The 24182-nt window shown below is 49.6% G+C and overlaps 1 protein-coding gene across 1 annotated transcript in view; it reads left to right on the plus strand.

Moving 5' to 3' along the window:
* mtr (5-methyltetrahydrofolate-homocysteine methyltransferase) overlaps positions 1-24182 on the plus strand; it is a 67520-nt gene that overhangs the window by 20404 nt on the left and 22934 nt on the right. The window contains exons 12-25 of the mRNA XM_064933254.1: positions 2571-2650; positions 2933-3045; positions 3619-3759; positions 5203-5388; positions 7829-8008; positions 8141-8257; positions 9555-9695; positions 11843-11932; positions 13601-13753; positions 17546-17653; positions 18834-18934; positions 21607-21674; positions 22996-23116; positions 23830-23911. Coding sequence (XP_064789326.1) covers positions 2571-2650; positions 2933-3045; positions 3619-3759; positions 5203-5388; positions 7829-8008; positions 8141-8257; positions 9555-9695; positions 11843-11932; positions 13601-13753; positions 17546-17653; positions 18834-18934; positions 21607-21674; positions 22996-23116; positions 23830-23911 — 1681 coding nt within the window. The remainder of the gene's footprint in view (positions 1-2570; positions 2651-2932; positions 3046-3618; positions 3760-5202; positions 5389-7828; positions 8009-8140; positions 8258-9554; positions 9696-11842; positions 11933-13600; positions 13754-17545; positions 17654-18833; positions 18935-21606; positions 21675-22995; positions 23117-23829; positions 23912-24182) is intronic.

Consider the following 24182-nt stretch of genomic DNA (forward strand, 5'->3'; position numbering starts at 1 on the left):
GAGCCACTGTCCAGCGATGTAGGACGCGAGCCACTGTCCAGCGATGTAGGACGCGAGCCACTGTCCAGCGATGTAGGACGCGAGCCACTGTCCAGCGATGTAGGACGCGAGCCACTGTCCAGCGATGTAGGACGCGAGCCACTGTCCAGCGATGTAGGACGCGAGCCACTGTCCAGCGATGTAGGACGCGAGCCACTGTCCAGCGATGTAGGACGCGAGCCACTGTCCAGCGATGTAGGACGCGAGCCACTGTCCAGCGATGTAGGACGCGAGCCACTGTCCAGCGATGTAGGACGCGAGCCACTGTCCAGCGATGTAGGACGCGAGCCACTGTCCAGCGATGTAGGACGCGAGCCACTGTCCAGCGATGTAGGACGCGAGCCACTGTCCAGCGATGTAGGACGCGAGCCACTGTCCAGCGATGTAGGACGCGAGCCACTGTCCAGCGATGTAGGACGCGAGCCACTGTCCAGCGATGTAGGACGCGAGCCACTGTCCAGCGATGTAGGACGCGAGCCACTGTCCAGCGATGTAGGACGCGAGCCACTGTCCAGCGATGTAGGACGCGAGCCACTGTCCAGCGATGTAGGACGCGAGCCACTGTCCAGCGATGTAGGACGCGAGCCACTGTCCAGCGATGTAGGACGCGAGCCACTGTCCAGCGATGTAGGACGCGAGCCACTGTCCAGCGATGTAGGACGCGAGCCACTGTCCAGCGATGTAGGACGCGAGCCACTGTCCAGCGATGTAGGACGCGAGCCACTGTCCAGCGATGTAGGACGCGAGCCACTGTCCAGCGATGTAGGACGCGAGCCACTGTCCAGCGATGTAGGACGCGAGCCACTGTCCAGCGATGTAGGACGCGAGCCACTGTCCAGCGATGTAGGACGCGAGCCACTGTCCAGCGATGTAGGACGCGAGCCACTGTCCAGCGATGTAGGACGCGAGCCACTGTCCAGCGATGTAGGACGCGAGCCACTGTCCAGCGATGTAGGACGCGAGCCACTGTCCAGCGATGTAGGACGCGAGCCACTGTCCAGCGATGTAGGACGCGAGCCACTGTCCAGCGATGTAGGACGCGAGCCACTGTCCAGCGATGTAGGACGCGAGCCACTGTCCAGCGATGTAGGACGCGAGCCACTGTCCAGCGATGTAGGACGCGAGCCACTGTCCAGCGATGTAGGACGCGAGCCACTGTCCAGCGATGTAGGACGCGAGCCACTGTCCAGCGATGTAGGACGCGAGCCACTGTCCAGCGATGTAGGACGCGAGCCACTGTCCAGCGATGTAGGACGCGAGCCACTGTCCAGCGATGTAGGACGCGAGCCACTGTCCAGCGATGTAGGACGCGAGCCACTGTCTATAGATACAGGACTGATATACTGTCTATACTACTGTCTATAGATATAGGACTGATATACTGTCTATAGATATAGGACTGATATACTGTCTATAGATATAGGACTGATATACTGTCTATAGATATAGGACTGATATACTGTCTATAGATATAGGACTGATATACGGTCTATAGATATAGGACTGATATACGGTCTATAGATATAGGACTGATATACTGTCTATAGATATAGGACTGATATACTGTCTATAGATATAGGACTGATATACTGTCTATAGATATAGGACTGATATACTGTCTATAGATATAGGACTGATATACGGTCTATAGATATAGGACTGATATACGGTCTATAGATATAGGACTGATATACGGTCTATAGATATAGGACTGATATACTGTCTGTAGATATAGGACTGATATACGGTCTATAGATATAGACTGATATACTGTCTGTAGATATAGGACTGATATACTGTCTGTAGATATAGGACTGATATACTGTCTGTAGATATAGGACTGATATACGGTCTATAGATATAGGACTGATATACGGTCTATAGATATAGGACTGATATACTGTCTAGAGATATAGGACTGATATACTGTCTAGAGATAATTTTTTATTTAACTAGGCAAGTCAGTTAAGAACAAATTCTATTTTCAATAACGGCCTAGGAACAGTGGGTTAACTGCCTGTTCAGGGGCAGAACGACAGGATTTGTACCTTGTCAGCTCGGGGGTTTGAACTTGCAACCTTCCGGTTACTAGTCCAACGCTACCGCTGCTGCCCCAGGGTAGCCTAGTGATATATTGTGTATAGATATAGGACTGATATATTGTTTATAGATATGGGACTGATAGATATGGGACTGGTAGCTATGGGACTGATAGATATGGGACTGATAGATATAGGACTGATATATTGTTTATAGATATGGGACTGATAGATATGGGACTGATAGATATGGGACTGATAGATATGGGACTGGTAGCTATGGGACTGATAGATATGGGACTGATAGATATGGGACTGATAGATATGGGACTGATAGATATGGGACTGATAGATATGGGACTGGTAGATATGGGACTGTTAGATATGGGACTGGTAGATATGGGATTGATAGATATGGGATTGATAGATATGGGACTGGTAGATATGGGACTGATAGATATGGGACTGATATACATCTCTCTGTGTGTTCAGGGCCATTGCTGAGAAAGTGAAGCACTGCCATCCCAGAGTGCCCCCTACTGACGTCTTTCAGGACTACATGCTCCTGGCAGGTAGAACAACGACGAGTTTAGATGAGCTCTGGCTCCTTCCTGGCCGTTCCAGGGCTGGTATTTTATATAAAGCCTTGCAGAGTAGACGTGCTGATCTACGATCAGTTCTGCCTTTTCTTTTTAAGATAATAATGAATATAATGTCGTAGACCGGGAGGACCTGAATCTACAGTAGATCTGCTCTTAGATTTACCTTCTCAGTCACGGTAGCACTGATGAATAGTAGCAGCAAACCACTGACAAGCTTTTCGCCACAGCTTGAGCATATGTTTTGTGTCACAGGTCTGGAGCCATTCAGGATCGGTCCGTACACTAATTTCGTCAACATCGGCGAGCGTTGCAACGTGGCTGGATCAAGGAAGTTCGCCAAGCTGATCATGTCGGGAAACTACGAGGTGAACCGTCTCTCCTTTTTATCCACCCGAAATTAAAACTCAGTCCAATACAGATTTTTTAAATTTTTCCTTTCATTTAGTTAAGAGCAAATTCTTATTTTCAATGACGGCCTGGGAACAGAACGGCCTGGCAGAACGATAGATTTTGTACCTTGTCAGCTCTGGGTTTTGAACTTGCAACCTTCCGGTTACTAGTCCAACACTCTAACCACTAGGCTACCCTGCCGCCCCTCTCTAACCACTAGGCTACCCTGCCGCCCCTCTCTAACCACTAGGCTACCCCGCCGCCCCCCTCGGTCATTGTAGCTAGCAATATCTTATCTCCTATACCCATGTCTGGTGTACCAGGGCCATGTTCAGTAGGGCACACTGTATCAAAAACGTTTTGAAACAAAAACTAAAAATCACTTATTGAACAAGTTCAGGTTGTTCCTCCCTGTTTCAGTCTATCTTCTTGTGTTTGCTGCATATTGAACACAACCCTCTGACTGAACATGTTCTGTGTCCCTGTCTCTGTCCCTGTCTATGTCCCTGTCTGAACCGGTCCCTGTCTGTGAACCGGTCTGTCTCCAGGAGGCGTTGAGCATAGCCAAGACCCAGGTGGAGATGGGAGCCCAGGTGTTGGACATCAACATGGACGAGGGGATGTTGGAGGGTCCTGCCGCCATGGCCCGGTTCTGCTGTCTCATATCCTCCGAGCCTGACATCGCCAGGGTAGGAATCAACTGGACATTTCAAAAAGATACCTGCGCACTGTTGCATGCTTCCCGACGTTTAATCGTGTTTTCTAAACCACTTCCTGTGATACTGTATCAGAGAGGTAATGTTACTATGTACTGAGCTACAGGAAGCTGAACCACGTCGTTGAAGGGCCTGGAGATGCAGGAAAACACTGTAAGAACAGAGTTCATCTATAGAATAAGTCCTTTAGGCCTTTACTGAAGCTGAAGTTCACTTACCCAGCTCTCCTCGTTGTCCTCTTGATCCTCATCTCTCTCCTCGTTGTCCTCTTTATCCTCATCTCTCTCCTCGTTGTCCTCTTTATCCTCATCTCTCTCCTCGTTGTCCTCTTTATCCTCATCTCTCTCCTCGTTGTCCTCTTTATCCTCATCTCTCTCCTCGTTGTCCTCTTTATCCTCATCTCTCTCCTCGTTGTCCTCTTTATCCTCATCTCTCTCCTCGTTGTCCTCTTTATCCTCATCTCTCTCCTCGTTGTCCTCTTTATCCTCATCTCTCTCCTCGTTGTCCTCTTTATCCTCATCTCTCTCCTCGTTGTCCTCTTTATCCTCATCTCTCTCCTCGTTGTCCTCTTTATCCTCATCTCTCTCCTCGTTGTCCTCTTTATCCTCATCTCTCTCCTCGTTGTCCTCTTTATCCTCATCTCTCTCTCCTCTCCTAGTTGTCCTCTTAATCCTCCTCTCTCTCCTCTCCTCGTTGTCCTCTTAATCCTCCTCTCTCTCCTCTCCTCGTTGTCCTCTTTATCCTCATCTCTCTCCTCTCCTCGTTGTCCTCTTAATCCTCCTCTCTCTCCTCTCCTCGTTGTCATCTTTATCCTCATCTCTCTCCTCTCCTCGTTGTCCTCTTTATACTCATCTCTCTCCTCTCCTCGTTGTCCTCTTTATACTCATCTCTCTCCTCTCCTCGTTGTCCTCTTTATCCTCATCTCTCTCCTCTCCTCGTTGTCCTCTTTATCCTCATCTCTCTCCTCTCCTCGTTGTCCTCTTTATCCTCATCTCTCTCTTCTCCTCGTTGTCCTCTTAATCCTCCTCTCTCTCTCCTCTCCTCGTTGTCCTCTTTATCCTCATCTCTCTCCTCTCCTAGGTACCTATGTCTATAGACTCATCAAACTTCCAGGTGTCCTCTCTCTCCTCTCCTAGGTACCTCTGTGTATAGACTCATCTAACTTCCAGGTGTCCTCTCTCTCTCTCTCTCTCTCTCTCCTCTCCTAGGTACCTATGTGTATAGACTCATCTAACTTCCAGGTGTCCTCTCTCTCTCTCTCTCTCTCTCTCTCCTCTCCTAGGTACCTATGTGTATAGACTCGTCTAACTTCCAGGTGTCCTCTCTCTCTCTCTCTCTCTCTCTCTCTCTCTCCTCTCCTAGGTACCTATGTGTATAGACTCGTCTAACTTCCAGGTGTCCTCTCTCCTCTCCTAGGTACCTCTGTGTATAGACTCTTCTAACTTCGAGGTGATCAAGGCGGGGCTGAAGTGTTGTCAGGGGAAGTGTATCGTGAACAGCATCAGTCTGAAGGAAGGAGAAGAGGAGTTTCTCCAGAGAGCTACGACTGTCAGACGCTACGGGGCCGCCGTGGTGGTTATGGCCTTCGACGAGGAGGGTCAGGTGAGACTGACAGCTGGACAGGAGAGGAATGTACAGCGGAAAGACACAGTATGTGAACCCTTCGGGAACACCTGGATTTATGTGTAAATTGGTCATCACATTTGATCTGATCTTCATCGAAGTCACAACAATAAACAAACATAGTGTGCTTAAACTAATAACACAGAATTATTGTATTTTGTCTTGTCTATATTGAATACATCATTGAAACATCCACAGTGTAGGTTGTAAAAAGTATATGAACCCCCCTAGGCTAATGACTTCTCCAAAAGATAATTGGAGTCAGGAGTCCGCTAACCTGGAGCCCAATCAATGAGACGAGATTGGAGATGTTGGTTAGAGCTTCCTTGCCCTATAAAAAACACTCCCAAAATGTGAGTTTGCTGTTCACAAGAAGCATTGCCTGATGTGAACCATGCCTCGAACAGAAGAGATCTCAGAAGACTGAAGATTAATTGTCAACTTGCATAAAGCTGGAAAGGGTTACAGAAGTATCTCTAAAAGCCTTGACGTTCATCAGTCCACAGTAAAACAAAATGTCTATAAATGGAGAAAGTTCAGCACTGTTGGTTGCTGCTCTCCCTGAGTGGCCGTCCTGCAAAGATGACTGCAAGAGCCCAGCGCAGAATGTTCAATGACGTTAAGAAGAATCCTAGAGTGTCAGCTAAAGACCTACAGAAATCTCTGGAACACTCTGACATCTCTGTTGACGAGTCTACGATACGTAAAACACTAAACAAGAATGGTGTTCATGGGAGGACACCACGGAAGAAGACATTGCTGTCCAAAAAAACCCCATTGCTGCACGTCTGAAGTTTGCAGAAGAGCCCCTGGATGTTCCACAGCGCTGCTGGCAGAATATTCTGTGGACAGATGGAACTACAGATGAGTCGTTTGGAAGGAACACACAACACTATGTGTGGAGAAAACAAGTCACAGTACACCAACATCAACCTTTATTTATTTTTATTTTACCTTTATTTAACCAGGCAGGTCAGTTAAGAACAAATTCTTATTTTCAATGACAGCCTAGGAACAGTGGGTTAACTGCCTGTTCAGGGGCAGAACGACAGATTTTGTACCTTGTCAGCTCGGGGATTTGAACTTGCAACCTTTCGGTTACTAGTCCAATTCTCTAATCACTAGGCTACACTGCCGCCCCAACCTCATCCCAACTGTAAAGTCTGGTGGAGGGAGCATCATGGTTTGGGGCTGCCTCAGGGCCCGGACAGCTTGCGGTCATCAACGGAGAAATGAATTCCCAAGTTTATTAGGACATTTTTCAGGAGAATGTAAGGCTATCTGTCCGCCAATAGAAGCTCAACAGAAGTTGGGTGACGCAACAGGACAACGACCCAAAACACAGAGGTAAACCAACAACAGCTTCAACAGAAGAAAAATACACCTTCTGGAGTGGCCCAGTAGGACTCCTGACCTCAACCTGAGTGGCCCAGTAGGACTCCTGACCTCAACCTGAGTGGCCCAGTAGGACTCCTGACCTCAACCTGAGTGGCCCAGTAGGACTCCTGACCTCAACCTGAGTGGCCCAGTAGGACTCCTGACCTCAACCTGAGTGGCCCAGTAGGACTCCCGACCTCAACCTGAGTGGCCCAGTAGGACTCCCGACCTCAACCTGAGTGGCCCAGTAGGACTCCTGACCTCAACCTGAGTGACCCAGTAGGACTCCTGACCTCAACCTGAGTGGCCCAGTAGGACTCCTGACCTCAACCTGAGTGGCCCAGTAGGACTCCCGACCTCAACCTGAGTGGCCCAGTAGGACTCCCGACCTCAACCTGAGTGGCCCAGTAGGACTCCTGACCTCAACCCGATTGAGATGCTGTGGCGTGACCTCAAGAGAGCAGTTCACACCAGACATCCCACGAATATTGCTGAACTGAAACAGTTTTGTAAAGAGGAATAGTCCAACATTACTCCAGATCGTTGTGCAGGTCTGATACGCAACTATAGAAAACGTTTGGTTGAGGGTTTTACTGCCAAAGGAGGGTCAACCAGTTATTAAATCCAAGGGTTCGTATACTTTCCCCTCCCTGCTCTGTGAATGTTTACACGGTGTGTTCAATAAAGACATGAAAACATATAATTGTTTGTGTGTAATTAGTTTAAGCAGACTGTGTTTGTCTATTGTTGTGACCTAGATGAAGATCAGATCAAATTTTATGACCCAATGTATGCAGAAATCCAGGTATTTCCAAAGGGTTCACATACTTCTTGTACAATCCTCGGGGGGGGGAGGGGGCAGGATGTAAGTGGTAGGTGGGGTGGGGTTCTATCCTGTGCTGCTGTGGGTTATGGGTGCTTGGCAGACTGCAACACTTCTCCCTACGACAGGCGTTTGGATCCCGTTACCTCGTGGATTAAAGACCGTTGGCCAGGGAACAAACAGGGCCTTGAAACAGCTGTCTCCTCTGGTTTCCTACAGGCTACGGAGACAGAGCGCAAGGTAGACATCTGCAGCAGGGCCTATCGCCTCCTGGTAACTCAGGTGGGCTTTGACCCCAACGACATCATCTTTGACCCCAACATCCTGACCATTGGCACGGGCATGGAGGAACACAGCGAGTACGCCATCAACTTCATCAGAGCCACCAGGCTCATTAAGGTCAGTTGGGACCCGTGTTACTGTAAATGACCCATACTGTGTTTTCTGTAGGAGTCGTTACCTGGGGTCAGAATCAACTGGACCTTTTAACAGTATATAATATTTATTTATTTATATATATATTCTCTACAGGAGTTGTTGCCTGGGGCCAGGATCAGTGGAGGCCTGTCCAACCTGTCCTTCTCCTTCAGAGGCATGGAGGTCATCAGAGAGGCCATGCATGGAGCCTTCCTCTACCACGCCATCAAGGTAGGTGGAGCCTTCCTCTACCACGCCATCAATCATAACTACGTTAGCCAGTGGTTATCGACATCTAGCCAGCTAGCGGCCCTACGACGTTAGCCAGTGGCTATCGACATCTAGCTAGCTAGCTAGCGTCCCTACTACGTTAGCCAGTGGCTATCGACATCTCGCCAGCTAACGGCCCTACTACGTTAGCCAGTGGCTATCGACATCTAGCCAGCTAGCGGCCCTACTACGTTAGCCAGTGGCTATCGACATCTAGCCAGCTAGCGGCCCTACTACGTTAGCCAGTGGCTATCGACATCTCGCCAGCTAACGGCCCTACTACGTTAGCCAGTGGCTATCGACATCTCGCCAGCTAACGGCCCTACTACGTTAGCCAGTGGCTATCGACATCTCGCCAGCTAACGGCCCTACTACGTTAGCCAGTGGCTATCGACATCTCGCCAGCTAACGGCCCTACTACGTTAGCCCGTGGCTATCGACATCTAGCCAGCTAGCGGCCCAACTACGTTAGCCAGTGGCTATCGACATCTAGCTAGCTAGCGGGCCCTACGACGTTAGCCAGTGGCTATCGACATCTAGCTAGCTAGCGGCCCTACGACGTTAGCCAGTGGCTATCGACATCTAGCTAGTTAGCTAGCGTCCCTACTACGTTAGCCAGTGGCTATCGACATCTCGCCAGCTAACGGCCCTACTACGTTAGCCAGTGGCTATCGACATCTCGCCAGCTAACGGCCCTACTACGTTAGCCCGTGGCTATCGACATCTAGCCAGCTAGCGGCCCAACTACGTTAGCCAGTGGCTATCGACATCTAGCTAGCTAGCGGGCCCTACGACGTTAGCCAGTGGCTATCGACATCTAGCTAGCTAGCGGCCCTACGACGTTAGCCAGTGGCTATCGACATCTAGCTAGTTAGCTAGCGTCCCTACTACGTTAGCCAGTGGCTATCGACATCTAGTTAGCTAGCGTCCCTACTACGTTAGCCACTGGCTATCGACATCTAGTTAGCTAGCGTCCCTACTACGTTAGCCACTGGCTATCGACATCTAGCCAGCTAGCTGCCCTACAACGTTAGCCAGTGGCTATCGACATCTAGCCAGCTAGCGGCCCTACTACGTTAGCCAGTGGCTATCGACATCTAGCCAGCTAGCGGCCCTACGACGTTAGCCAGTGGCTATCGACATCTAGCCAGCTACCGGCCCTACGACGTTAGCCAGTGGCTATCGACATCTAGCCAGCTAGCGGCCCTACGACGTTATCCCTGCATGAGTAACCCTGTTGTCCTGCTGTCTCCTATAGGACGGTATGGACATGGGCATAGTGAACGCTGGCAGCCTGCCTGTCTACGATGATATTGACAAGGAGCTCCTGCTCATGTGTGAGAACCTTATCTGGAACAAAGACCCGGAGGCCACAGAGAAACTACTGCTGTACGCACAGGTATATGGTTTACACACTACAGTACATATCCTAGTATAACTTACTATGCTTGTATACACAGGTATATGGTATACAGGTATATGGTCATGTGTCACAGTGACCAATAAGAAGTTATCCGTTGTGTGATCATTCAGAATGAGAGTCTATTATTGGTTACACCGTTGACTGTCTTCCTGAGACCATGGAGTTAAATCCAGGGCCTTCGGTAAAGTATTCAGACCCCGTTGACTCGTCCCACATTTTGGTACGTTACAGCCTCATTCTAACATGGATCACATTGTTTTTCTCCTCAATCTACACACAATCTACACACACTATCCTATAATGAAAAAGTTTTTTTTGAAATGTTGGCAATTTTGTTAAACAGCAATACCTTATTTACATAAGTATTCAGACCCTTTGCTATGAGACTCTAAATTGAGCTCAGGTGCATCCTGTTTCCATTGATCATCCTTGAGATGTTTCTACAACTTGATTGGAGTCCACCTGTGGTAAATTCAATTGATTGGATATGATTTGGAAAGGCACACACATGTCTATATAAGGTCTCACAGTTGACAGTGATATTATTTGAAAGGCACACACCTGTCTATATAAGGTCCCACATATTCTGCTGTATAAACAGTACATATTCTGCTGTATAAACAGTACATATTCTGTATGAACAGGTACATACTGGTCCACCTGGTTAACACAGTACATACTGGTCCACCTGGTTAACACAGTACATACTGGTCCACCTGGTTAACACAGTACATACTGGTCCACCTGGTTAACACAGTGCATACTGGTCCACCTGGTTAACACAGTGCATACTGGTCCACCTGGTCAACACAGTACATATTCTGTATGAACAGGTACATACTAGTCCACCTGGTCAACACAGTACATACTGGTCCACCTGGTCAACACAGTACATACTGGTCCACCTGGTTAACACAGTGCATACTGGTCCACCTGGTTAACACAGTACATATTCTGCTGTATGAACGGGTACATACTGGTCCACCTGGTTAACACAGTGCATACTGGTCCACCTGGTTAACACAGTACATACTGGTCCACCTGGTTAACACAGTACATACCGGTCCACCTGGTTAACACAGTACATATTCTGCTGTATAAACAGGTACATACAGGTTCACCTGGTTAACACAGTACATACCGGTCCACCTGGTTAACACAGTACATATCCTGCTGTATGAACGGGTACATACCGGTCCACCTGGTTAACACAGTACATATTCTGCTGTATGAACGGGTACATACTGGTCCACCTGGTTAACACAGTACATACTGGTCCACCTGGTTAACACAGTACATAGCGGTCCACCTGGTTAACACAGTACATACCGGTCCACCTGGTTAACACAGTACATACTGGTCCACCTGGTTAACACAGTACATACTGGTCCACCTGGTTAACACAGTACATAGCGGTCCACCTGGTTAACACAGTACATACTGGTCCACCTGGTTAACACAGTACATATTCTGCTGTATGAACAGGTACATACTGGTCCACCTGGTTCACACAGTACATATTCTGCTGTATGAACAGGTACATACAGGTTCACCTGGTTAACACAGTACATACCGGTCCACCTGGTTAACACAGTACATATTCTGCTGTATGAACAGGTACATACTGGTACACCTGGTTCACACAGTACATATTCTGCTGTATGAACAGGTACATACTGGTCCACCTGGTTAACACAGTACATATTCTGCAGTATGAACAGGTACATATTGGTCCACCTGGTTAACACAGTACATACTGGTCCACCTGGTTAACACAGTACATATTCTGCTGTATAAACAGGTACATATTGGTCCACCTGGTTCACACAGTACATATTCTGCTGTATGAACAGGTACATACTGGTCCACCTGGTTAACACAGTACATACTGGTCCACCTGGTTAACACAGTACATACCGGTCCACCTGGTTAACACAGTACATATTCTGCTGTATAAACAGGTACATACAGGTTCACCTGGTTAACACAGTACATACCGGTCCACCTGGTTAACACCGTACATATCCTGTAACTCTGTGGCTGTATGTCTCTGCTCGCTGGGGTTACCTGATCCCTAGTACAGTATACTCGTTCCCCTCTGAAGAGAATCCTGTCGTTTTCAGAGCTGTGCCAAAGGAGGGAAGAAGGTGGTCCAGACGGATGAGTGGCGAGAGGGAACGGTGGAGGAGAGACTGGAGTATGGGCTCATCAAGGTTAGTATAGTATGGGCTCATCAAGGTTAGTATAGTATGGGCTCATCAGGGTTAGTATAGTATGGGCTCATCAGGGTTAGTATAGTATGGGCTCATCAATGTTAGTATGGTATGGGCTCATCAATGTTAGCAGGAGAGAGGCTGGAGTATGGGCTCATCAAGGTTAGTATGGTATGGGCTCATCAAGGATGGTATGGGTTCATCAAGGTTAGTATAGTATGGGCTCATCAATGTTAGTATAGCATGGGCTCATCAAGGTTAGTATCGTATGGGCTCATCAAGGTTAGTATTGTATGGGCTCATCAAGGTAAGTATAGTATGGGCTCATCAGGGTTAGTATAGTATGGGCTCATCAGGGTTAGTATAGTATGGGCTCATCAAGGTTAGTATAGTATGGGCTCATCAAGGTTAGCAGGAGAGAGGCTGGAGTATGGGCTCATCAAGGTTAGTATGGTATGGGCTCATCAAGGTTAGTATGGTATGGGTTCATCAAGGTTAGTATAGTATGGGCTCATCAATGTTAGTATAGCATGGGCTCATCAAGGTTAGTATCGTATGGGCTCATCAAGGTTAGTATTGTATGGGCTCATCAAGGTAAGTATAGTATGGGCTCATCAAGGTAAGTATAGTATGGGCTCATCAGGGTTAGTATAGTATGGGCTCATCAGGGTTAGTATAGTATGGGCTCATCAGGGTTAGTATAGTATGGGCTCATCAGGGTTAGTATAGTATGGGCTCATCAAGGTTAGTATAGTATGGGCTCATCAAGGTTAGTATAGTATGGGCTCATCAAGGTTAGTATAGTATGGGCTCATCAAGGTTAGTATAGTATGGGCTCAAGGTTAGTAGGAGAGCGGTTGGAGTATGGGTTCATCAAGGTTAGTATAGTATGGGCTCATCAAGGTTATTATAGTATTGGTTCATCAAGGTTAGTAGGAGAGAGGCTGGGGTATGGGCTCATCAATGTTAGTAGGAGAGAGGCTGGCGTATGGGCTCATCAAGGTTAGTAGGAGAGAGGCTGGAGTATGGGCTCATCAATGTTAGTAGGAGAGAGGCTGGAGTATGGGCTCATCAAGGTTAGTATGGTATGGGGCTCATCGAGGTTAGTATGGTATGGGGCTCATCGAGGTTAGTATGGTATGGGGCTCATCGAGGTTAGTATGGTATGGGGCTCATCAAGGTTAGTATGGTATGGGGCTCATCGAGGTTAGTATGGTATGGGGCTCATCGAGGTTAGTATGGTATGGGGCTCATCGAGGTTAGTATGGTATGGGGCTCATCGAGGTTAGTATGGTATGGGGCTCATCGAGGTTAGTATGGTATGGGGCTCATCGAGGTTAGTATGGTATGGGGCTCATCAAGGTTAGTATGGTATGGGGCTCATCGAGGTTAGTATAGTATGGGCTCATCAAGGTTAGTATGGTATGGGGCTCATCGAGGTTAGTATGGTATGGGGCTCATCGAGGTTAGTATGGTATGGGGCTCATCGAGGTTAGTATGGTATGGGGCTCATCGAGGTTAGTGGCATGCAGGGACCAGCTTATTTTCAGGTATGTCTAGAAAATTGGTTCTGGTCAAAACTGTACAGATACATTTAAGGTACAAATCTCTCTTTCTCCATCAATTACTATCGATATTCCTTCTCTGTCTCTCTCTCGCTCTTTCCAGGGTATAGATAAGTATGTGGTAGAGGACACAGAGGAGGCGAGGGCCCAGGCTGATCTCTATCCGAGGCCCCTACACGTCATCGAGGGGCCCCTGATGAACGGCATGAAGGTGGTGGGAGACCTGTTTGGAGCTGGGAAGATGTTCCTACCTCAGGTGAGAGGGAAGATATGGAAGAGAGAGAGGAAGAGATATCCTCAGGTAGGGGGGGAAGAGATATCCTCAGGTAGGGGGAAGAGATATCCTCAGGTAGGGGGGAAGAGATTATCCTCAGGTAGGGGGAAGAGATATCCTCAGGTAGGGGGGGAAGAGATATCCTCAGGTAGGGGGAAGAGATATCCTCAGGTAGGGGGGAAGAGATATCCTCAGGTAGGGGGGAAGAGATATCCTCAGGTAGGGGGAAGAGATATCCTCAGGTAGGGGGAAGAGATATCCTCAGGTAGGGGGGAAGAGATATCCTCAGGTAGGGGGGAAGAGATATCCTCAGGTAGGGGGGAAGAGATATCCTCAGGTAGGGGGGGGAAGAGATATCCTCAGGTAGGGGGGAAGAGATATCCTCAGGTAGGGGGGAAGAGATATCCTCAGGTAGGGGGGAAGAGATATCCTCAGGTAGGGGGAAGAGATATCCTCAGGTAGGGGGAAGAGATATCCTCAGGTAGGGGGAAGAGATATCCTCAGGTAGGGGGAAGAGATATCCTCAGGTAGGGGGAAGAGATATCCTCAGGTAGGGGGGAAGAGATATCCTCAGGTAGGGGGGAAGAGATATCCTCAGGTAGGGGGGGGAAGAGATATCCTCAGGTAGGGGGGAAGAGATATCCTCAGGTAGGGGGGAAGAGATATCCTCAGGTAGGGGGGAAGAGATATCCTCAGGTAGGGGGGAAGAGATATCCTCAGGTAGGGGGAAGAGATATCCTCAGGTAGGGGGGAAGAGATATCCTCAGGTAGGGGGGGGAAGAGATATCCTCAGGTAGGGGGGAAGAGATATCCTCAGGTAGGGGGGGAAGAGATATCCTCAGGTAGGGGGGAAGAGATATCCTCAGGTAGGGGGGAAGAGATATCCTCAGGTAGGGGGGGAAGAGATATCCTCAGGTAGGGGGGAAGAGATATCCTCAGGTAGGGGGGAAGAGATATCCTCAGGTAGGGGGGGGGGAAGAGATATCCTCAGGTAGGGGGGGGAAGAGATATCCTCAGGTAGGGGGGGGGAAGAGATATCCTCAGGTAGGGGGGGGAAGAGATATCCTCAGGTAGGGGGGGGAAGAGATATCCTCAGGTAGGGGGGAAGAGATATCCTCAGGTAGGGGGGAAGAGATATCCTCAGGTAGGGGGGAAGAGATATCCTCAGGTAGGGGGGAAGAGATATCCTCAGGTAGGGGGGAAGAGATATCCTCAGGTAGGGGGGGGAAGAGATATCCTCAGGTAGGGGGAAGAGATATCCTCAGGTAGGGGGGGGAAGAGATATCCTCAGGTAGGGGGGGGAAGAGATATCCTCAGGTAGGGGGGGAAGAGATATCCTCAGGTAGGGGGGGGAGAGATATCCTCAGGTAGGGGGGAGAGATATCCTCAGGTAGGGGGGGGAGAGATATCCTCAGGTAGGGGGGGGGGAGAGATATCCTCAGGTAGGGGGGAAGAGATATCCTCAGGTAGGGGGGGGAAGAGATATCCTCAGGTAGGGGGGAGAGATATCCTCAGGTAGGGGGGGGGAGAGATATCCTCAGGTAGGGGGGAGAGATATCCTCAGGTAGGGGGGAGAGATATCCTCAGGTAGGGGGGAGAGATATCCTCAGGTAGGGGGGAGAGATATCCTCAGGTAGGGGGGAAGAGATATCCTCAGGTAGGGGGAGAGATATCCTCAGGTAGGGGGGAGAGATATCCTCAGGTAGGGGGGGGGGAGATATCCTCAGGTAGGGGGGGAGAGATATCCTCAGGTAGGGGGGAAGAGATATCCTCAGGTAGGGGGGAAGAGATATCCTCAGGTAGGGGGGAAGAGATATCCTCAGGTAGGGGGGGGAAGAGATATCCTCAGGTAGGGGGAAGAGATATCCTCAGGTAGGGGGGGGAAGAGATATCCTCAGGTAGGGGGGGGAAGAGATATCCTCAGGTAGGGGGGAAGAGATATCCTCAGGTAGGGGGGGGAAGAGATATCCTCAGGTAGGGGGGGGGGAAGAGATATCCTCAGGTAGGGGGGAAGAGATATCCTCAGGTAGGGGGGGGGAAGAGATATCCTCAGGTAGGGGGGGGAAGAGATATCCTCAGGTAGGGGGGAGAGATATCCTCAGGTAGGGGGGAGAGATATCCTCAGGTAGGGGGGGAAGAGATATCCTCAGGTAGGGGGGGGAAGAGATATCCTCAGGTAGGGGGGGAGAGATATCCTCAGGTAGGGGGGAGAGATATCCTCAGGTAGGGGGGAGAGATATCCTCAGGTAGGGGGGAGAGATATCCTCAGGTAGGGGGAAGAGATATCCTCAGGTAGGGGGGAAGAGATATCCTCAGGTAGGGGGGAGAGATATCCTCAGGTAGGGGGGAGAGATATCCTCAGGTAGGGGGGGAGGATATCCTCAGGGGAGAGATATCCTCAGGTAGGGGGGAAGAGATATCCTCAGGTAGGGGGGGAAGAGATATCCTCAGGTAGGGGGGGGAAGAGATATCCTCAGGTAGGGGGGAGAGATATCCTCAGGTAGGGGGGGGAGAGATATCCTCAGGTAGGGGGGGGGAGAGATATCCTCAGGTAGGGGGGAAGAGATATCCTCAGGTAGGGGGGAAGAGATATCCTCAGGTAGGGGGGAAGAGATATCCTCAGGTAGGGGGGAGAGATATCCTCAGGTAGGGGGGAGAGATATCCTCAGGTAGGGGGAGAGATATCCTCAGGTAGGGGGGAAGAGATATCCTCAGGTAGGGGGGAAGAGATATCCTCAGGTAGGGGGAAGAGATATCCTCAGGTAGGGGGGGGAAGAGATATCCTCAGGTAGGGGGGGAAGAGATATCCTCAGGTAGGGGGGAAGAGATATCCTCAGGTAGGGGGGAAGAGATATCCTCAGGTAGGGGGGGGAAGAGATATCCTCAGGTAGGGGGGAAGAGATATCCTCAGGTAGGGGGAAGAGATATCCTCAGGTAGGGGGGAAGAGATATCCTCAGGTAGGGGGAAGAGATATCCTCAGGTAGGGGGGAAGAGATATCCTCAGGTAGGGGGAAGAGATATCCTCAGGTAGGGGGAAGAGATATCCTCAGGTAGGGGGGAAGAGATATCCTCAGGTAGGGGGAAGAGATATCCTCAGGTAGGGGGAAGAGATATCCTCAGGTAGGGGGGAAGAGATATCCTCAGGTAGGGGGAGAGATATCCTCAGGTAGGGGGGAGAGATATCCTCAGGTAGGGGGAAGAGATATCCTCAGGTAGGGGGAGAGATATCCTCAGGTAGGGGGATATCCTCAGGTAGGGGGGAGAGAGATATCCTCAGGTAGGGGGGGAGAGAGATATCCTCAGGTAGGGGGGAGAGAGATATCCTCAGGTAGGGGGAGAGAGATATCCTCAGGTAGGGGGGGAAGAGATATCCTCAGGTAGGGGGGAAGAGATATCCTCAGGTAGGGGGGAAGAGATATCCTCAGGTAGGGGGGGAGATATCCTCAGGGGGGGAAGAGATATCCTCAGGTAGGGGGGGGAAGAGATATCCTCAGGATATAGGGGGGGGGGGAAGAGATATCCTCAGGTAGGGGGGGGGGAAGAGATATCCTCAGGTAGGGGGGGGGAGAGAGATATCCTCAGGTAGGGGGGAGAGATATCCTCAGGTAGGGGGGGGGAGAGAGATATCCTCAGGTAGGGGGGGGGGAGAGAGATATCCTCAGGTAGGGGGGGGGGAAGAGATATCCTCAGGTAGGGGGGGGGAAGAGATCACAGAGGAGATACTATAAGAGGTTTCTATTCTTCTCATGATCCTGTGTGTGTGTGTATAACAGGTGATAAAGTCAGCACGTGTGATGAAGAAGGCTGTCGCTCACCTGATCCCCTTCATGGAGAAGGAGAGAGAGGCCATGCTACTGGCATCGGGATCAGTAGAGGAGATTGTGAGTCTGTCTGTGAGTGTGTCTGTCTGTGAGTGAGTCTGTCTGTGAGTGAGTCTGTCTGTCTGTGTGTCTGTCTGTGAGTGTGTGTGTCTGTCTGTGAGTGTGTGTGTCTGTCTGTGAGTGTGTGTGTCTGTCTGTGAGTGTGTGTGTCTGTCTGTGAGTGAGTGTGTCTGTCTGCCCAGTAGAGGAGATTGTGAGTCTGTCTCTTTCTCTCTTACCTGTCTGTCTGTCCGTCTCTCTCTACAGTGTTTGTCTCCCCATCTCATCACATCTCTCCTCTATATTAATACCGAGGAGGTTTCTCATCGTCAACACAACATCACAGTGAAGGGACTGATTCACCACAGCTCTACAGTAATGATCTGTACCCCCCCCCTCGTGAGGACCCCAACCAGGGCACCATAGTGAAGGGACTGTTTCACCACAGCTCTACAGTAATTATCTGTACCCCCCTCGTGAGGACCCCTACCAGAGCACCATAGTGAAGGGACTGTTTCACCACAGCTCTACAGTAATGATCTGTACCCCCCTCCCACCCCCTGTTAGGACCCCCTACCAGGGCACCATAGTGAAGGGACTGTTTCACCACAGCTCTACAGTAATGATCTGTACCCCCCCTCCCACCCCCCGTTAGGACCCCTACCAGAGCACCATAGTGAAGGGACTGTTTCACCACAGCTCTACAGTAATGATCTGTACCCCCCCCTGTTAGGACCCCTACCAGGGCACCATAGTGAAGGGACTGTTTCACCACAGCTCTACAGTAATGATCTGTACCCCCTGTTAGGACCCCTACCAGGGCACCATAGTGAAGGGACTGTTTCACCACAGCTCTACAGTAATGATCTGTACCCCCCCCCTGTTAGGACCCCTACCAGGGCACCACAGTGAAGGGACTGTTTCACCACAGCTCTACAGTAATGATCTGTACCCCCCCTGTTAGGACCCCTACCAGGGCACCATAGTGAAGGGACTGATTCACCACAGCTCTACAGTAATGATCTATACCCCCCCCCTGTTAGGACCCCTACCAGGGCACCATAGTGAAGGGACTGTTTCACCACAGCTCTACAGTAATGATCTGTACCCCCCCCCCCTGTTAGGACCCCTACCAGGGCACCAAAGTGAAGGGACTGTTTCACCACAGCTCTACAGTAATGATCTGTACCCCCCCTGCTAGGACCCCTACCAGGGCACCATAGTGTTGGCCACAGTGAAGGGGGACGTCCACGACATCGGAAAGAACATTGTAGGAGTGGTGCTGGGCTGCAACAACTTCAGGTAGGGCGTGTTCTGTTCTATTGTTCTATTGTGTTCTATTGTGTTCTATTGTGTTCTATTGTGTTCTATTGTGTTCTATTGTGTTCTCTGCAACAACTTCAGGTAGGGTGTGTTCTGTTCTATTGTTCTGGAGTTGTATTCAGTTGTACATGTTGTCCACATTGACTCTGTACCAGTACCCCCTGTATATAGCCTCCACATTGACTCTGTACCAGTACCCCCTGTATATAGCCTCCACATTGACTCTGTACCGGTACCCCCTGTATATAGCCTCCACATTGACTCTGTACCAGTACCCCCTGTATATAGCCTCCACATTGACTCTCTACCGGTACCCCCTGTATATAGCCTCCACATTGACTCTCTACCGGTACCCCTGTATATAGCCTCCACATTGACTCTGTACCAGTACCCCTGTATATAGTCTCCACATTGACTCTGTACCGGTACCCCCTGTATATAGTCTCCACATTGACTCTGTACCGGTACCCCCTGTATATAGCCTCCACATTGACTCTGTACCGGTACCCCCTGTATATAGTCTCCACATTGACTCTGTACCGGTACCCCCTGTATATAGCCTCCACGTTGACTCTGTACCGGTACCCCCTGTATATAACCTCCACATTGACTCTGTACCGGTACCCCCTGTATATAGCCTCCACGTTGACTCTGTACCGGTACCCCCTGTATATAGCCTCCACATTGACTCTGTACCTGTACCCCCTGTATATAGCCTCCACATTGACTCTGTACCGTAACACCCTGTATATAGCCTCCACATTGACTCTGTACCGGTACCCCCTGTATATAGCCTCCACATTGACTCTGTACTGGTACCTCCTGTATATAGCCTCCACATTGACTCTGTACCGGTATCCCCTGTATATAGCCTCCACATTGACTCTGTACCGGTACCCCCTGTATATAGCCTCCACACTGACTCTGTACCGGTATCCCCTGTATATAGCCTCCACATTGACTCTGTACCGGTACCCCCTGTATATAGCCTCCACATTGACTCTGTACCGGTACCCCCTGTCTATAGCCTCCACATTGACTCTGTACCAGTATCCCCTGTATATAGCCTCCACATTGACTCTGTACCGGTACCCCCTGTCTATAGCCTCCACATTGACTCTGTACCAGTATCCCCTGTATATAGCCTCCACATTGACTCTGTACCCGTACCTCCTGTATATAGCCTCGACATTGTTATTTTACTGCTGCTCTTTAATTATTTGTTACTTTTATCTCATTCTGTATCTGTAATCCATATTTTATTAACTGCATTGTTATCACTGTGAGGTCTACTACACCTGTTGTATTCAGCATTTCACTGTGAGGTCTACTACACCTGTTGTATTCAGCATTTCACTGTGAGGTCTACTACACCTGTTGTATTCAGCATTTCACTGTGAGGTCTACTACACCTGTTGTATTCGGCATTTCACTGTGAGGTCTACTACACCTGTTGTATTCAGCATTTCACTGTGAGGTCTACTACACCTGTTGTATTCAGCAGGTCACTGTAAGGTCTACTACACCTGTTGTATTCAGCAGTTCACTGTGAGGTCTACTACACCTGTTGTATTCAGCATTTCACTGTGAGGTCTACTACACCTGTTGTATTCAGCATTTCACTGTGAGGTCTACTACACCTGTTGTATTCAGCAGGTCACTGTAAGGTCTACTACACCTGTTGTATTCAGCATTTCACTGTGAGGTCTACTACACCTGTTGTATTCAGCATTTCACTGTGAGGTCTACTACACCTGTTGTATTCAGCATTTCACTGTGAGGTCTACTACACCTGTTGTATTCAGCATTTCACTGTAAGGTCTACTACACCTGTTGTATTCAGCATTTCACTGTGAGGTCTACTACACCTGTTGTATTCAGCATTTCACTGTAAGGTCTACTACACCTGTTGTATTCAGCATTTCACTGTGAGGTCTACTACACCTGTTGTATTCAGCATTTCACTGTGAGGTCTACTACACCTGTTGTATTCAGCATTTCACTGTGAGGTCTACTACACCTGTTGTATTCAGCATTTCACTGTGAGGTCTACTACACCTGTTGTATTCAGCAGGTCACTGTGAGGTCTACTACACCTGTTGTATTCAGCATTTCACTGTAAGGTCTACTACACCTGTTGTATTCAGCATTTCACTGTAAGGTCTACTACACCTGTTGTATTCAGCAGTTCACTGTGAGGTCTACTACACCTGTTGTATTCAGCATTTCACTGTGAGGTCTACTACAACTGTTGTATTCAGCATTTCACTGTGAGGTCTACCTACACCTGTTGTATTCAGCAGTTCACTGTGAGGTCTACTACACCTGTTGTATTCAGCATTTCACTGTGAGGTCTACTACAACTGTTGTATTCAGCAGTTCACTGTGAGGTCTACTACACCTGTTGTATTCAGCATTTCACTGTGAGGTCTACTACAACTGTTGTATTCAGCATTTCACTGTGAGGTCTACTACAACTGTTGTATTCAGCATTTCACTGTGAGGTCTACTACAACTGTTGTATTCAGCATTTCACTGTGAGGTCTACTACACCTGTTGTATTCAGCATTTCACTGTGAGGTCTACTACACCTGAGGTTTGTTCCTGTACCTTTCCATAACCTTGTCCTAAGTTCGGTTTCCTTTTCCCAGAGTGATCGATCTGGGGGTCATGATTCCATGCGACAGGATATTGAGGGAAGCCATCGACTGCAAAGCAGGTGTGTTGACATGAACCTTATGGCTTGCCAGTTCCACTGTACTGTAGCTCGGCTTTAATCAATGGGTATAACCTGTTCCCAGATCAGTCTGGGCTGTCTGACGGGGTGGCACTAGGACAGGAAGTGGTGCTTAACCTGGTCCCAGATCAGTTTGGGCTGTCTGACGGGGTGGCACTAGGAGGTGATTAACCTGGTCCCAGATCAGTTTGGGCTGTCTGACGAGGTGGCACTAGGACAGGAAGTGGTGCTTATCCTGGTCCTAGATCAGTTTGGGCTGTCTGACGGGGTGGCACTAGGACAGGAAGTGGTGCTTAACCTGGTCCCAGATCAGTTTGGGCTGTCTGACGGGGTGGCACTAGGAGGTGATTAACCTGGTCCCAGATCAGTTTGGGCTGTCTGACGGGGTGGCACTAGGAGGTGATTAACCTGGTCCCAGATCAGTTTGGGCTGTCTGACGGGGGTGGCACTAGGAGGTGATTAACCTGGTCCCAGATCAGCTTGGGCTGTCTGACGAGGTGGCACTAGGAGGTGATTAACCTGGTCCCAGATCAGCTTGGGCTGTCTGACGAGGTGGCACTAGGAGGTGATTAACCTGGTCCCAGATCAGTTTGGGCTGTCTGACGAGGTGGCACTAGGAGGTGATTAACCTGGTCCCAGATCAGTTTGGGCTGTCTGACGAGGTGGCACTAGGAGGTGATTAACCTGGTCCCAGATCAGTTTGGGCTGTCTGACGGGGTGGCACTAGGAGGTGATTAACCTGGTCCCAGATCAGTTTGGGCTGTCTGACGGGGTGGCACTAGGAGGTGATTAACCTGGTCCCAGATCAGTTTGGGCTGTCTGACGGGGTGGCACTAGGAGGTGATTAACCTGGTCCCAGATCAGTTTGGGCTGTCTGACGAGGTGGCACTAGGAGGTGATTAACCTGGTCCCAGATCAGTTTGGGCTGTCTGACGAGGTGGCACTAGGAGGTGATTAACCTGGTCCCAGATCAGTTTGGGCTGTCTGACGGGGTGGCACTAGGAGGTTATGGTCCCAGATCAGTCTGGGCTGTCTGACGGGGTGGCACTAGGAGGTGATAAACCTGGTCCCAGATCAGTTTGGGCTGTCTGACGGGGCGGCACTAGGAGGTTATGGTCCCAGATCAGTCTGGGCTGTCTTGCCAACTGCTAGGAGTTGGAAGTGGCTATAAACCATAGACAGATCTGGGACCAGGCCAGAGAAGGAGTAGGATTGGGACTGAAATCAGAGATGGAATGAGTGAACCGCTCGTTTAGAAGAAGTCCCTCCAGCTGAACTTCCTGTGTATCCCTCCGCCCTACAGACATCATCGGTCTGTCTGGCCTCATCACGCCCTCGCTGGATGAGATGATCTACGTTGCCAAGGAGATGGAGCGGCTTGGGATGAAGACCCCACTGCTGATCGGAGGGGCCACCACCTCCAAGTAAGACACACAGACACCATGACCTTTCAACTCGCTACTTCCTGGCCCCTTGTTGACCCTGTGTCTGATGTGATGCGTCTCTCAACACACACCGTCATTATCTTCACCATGACCTTTCAACTCGCTACTTCCTGGCCCCTTGTTGACCCTGTGTCTGATGTGATGCGTCTCTCAACACACACGTCATTATCTTCACCATGACCTTTCAACTCGCTACTTCCTGGCCCCTTGTTGACCCTGTGTCTGATGTAATGCGTCTCTCTACACACACGTCATTATCTTCACCATGACCTTTCAACTCGCTACTTCCTGGCCCCTTGTTGACCCTGTGTCTGATGTGATGCGTCTCTCTACACACACGTCATTATCTTCACCATGACCTTTCAACTCGCTACTTCCTGGCCCCTTGTTGACCCTGTGTCTGATGTGATGCGTCTCTCAACACACACGTCATTATCTTCACCATGACCTTTCAACTCGCTACTTCCTGGCCCCTTTGTTGACCCTGTGTCTGATGTGATGTCTTCAACACACACCGTCATTATCTTCACCATGACCTTTCAACTCGCTACTTCCTGGCCCCTTGTTGACCCTGTGTCTGATGTGATGCGTCTCTCAACACACCGTCATTATCTTCACCATGACCTTTCAACTCGCTACTTCCTGGCCCCTTGTTGACCCTGTGTCTGATGTGAAGCCTCTGTGTGTAACAGGACCCACACGGCAGTGAAGATCGCTCCCCGTTACAGCTGTCCTGTGGTGCATGTTCTGGATGCTTCCAGGAGTGTGGTGGTGGTACGTACACTACACTGACTAGACACTACACTTCCTGTTCTCACTTAGTACAGCCCACACTACACTGGCTGGACACACTACACTTCCTGTTCTCACTTAGTACAGCCCAAACTACACTGACTAGACACTACACTTCCTGTTCTCACTTAGTACAGCCCACACTGCACCGACTAGACACTACACTGACTAGACACTACACTTCCTGTTCTCACTTAGTACAGCCCACACTGCACCGACTAGACACTACACTGACTAGACACTACACTTCCTG

Source organism: Oncorhynchus masou, chromosome 24, assembly GCF_036934945.1.
Source record: "Oncorhynchus masou masou isolate Uvic2021 chromosome 24, UVic_Omas_1.1, whole genome shotgun sequence".
Lineage (NCBI taxonomy): Eukaryota > Metazoa > Chordata > Actinopteri > Salmoniformes > Salmonidae > Oncorhynchus > Oncorhynchus masou.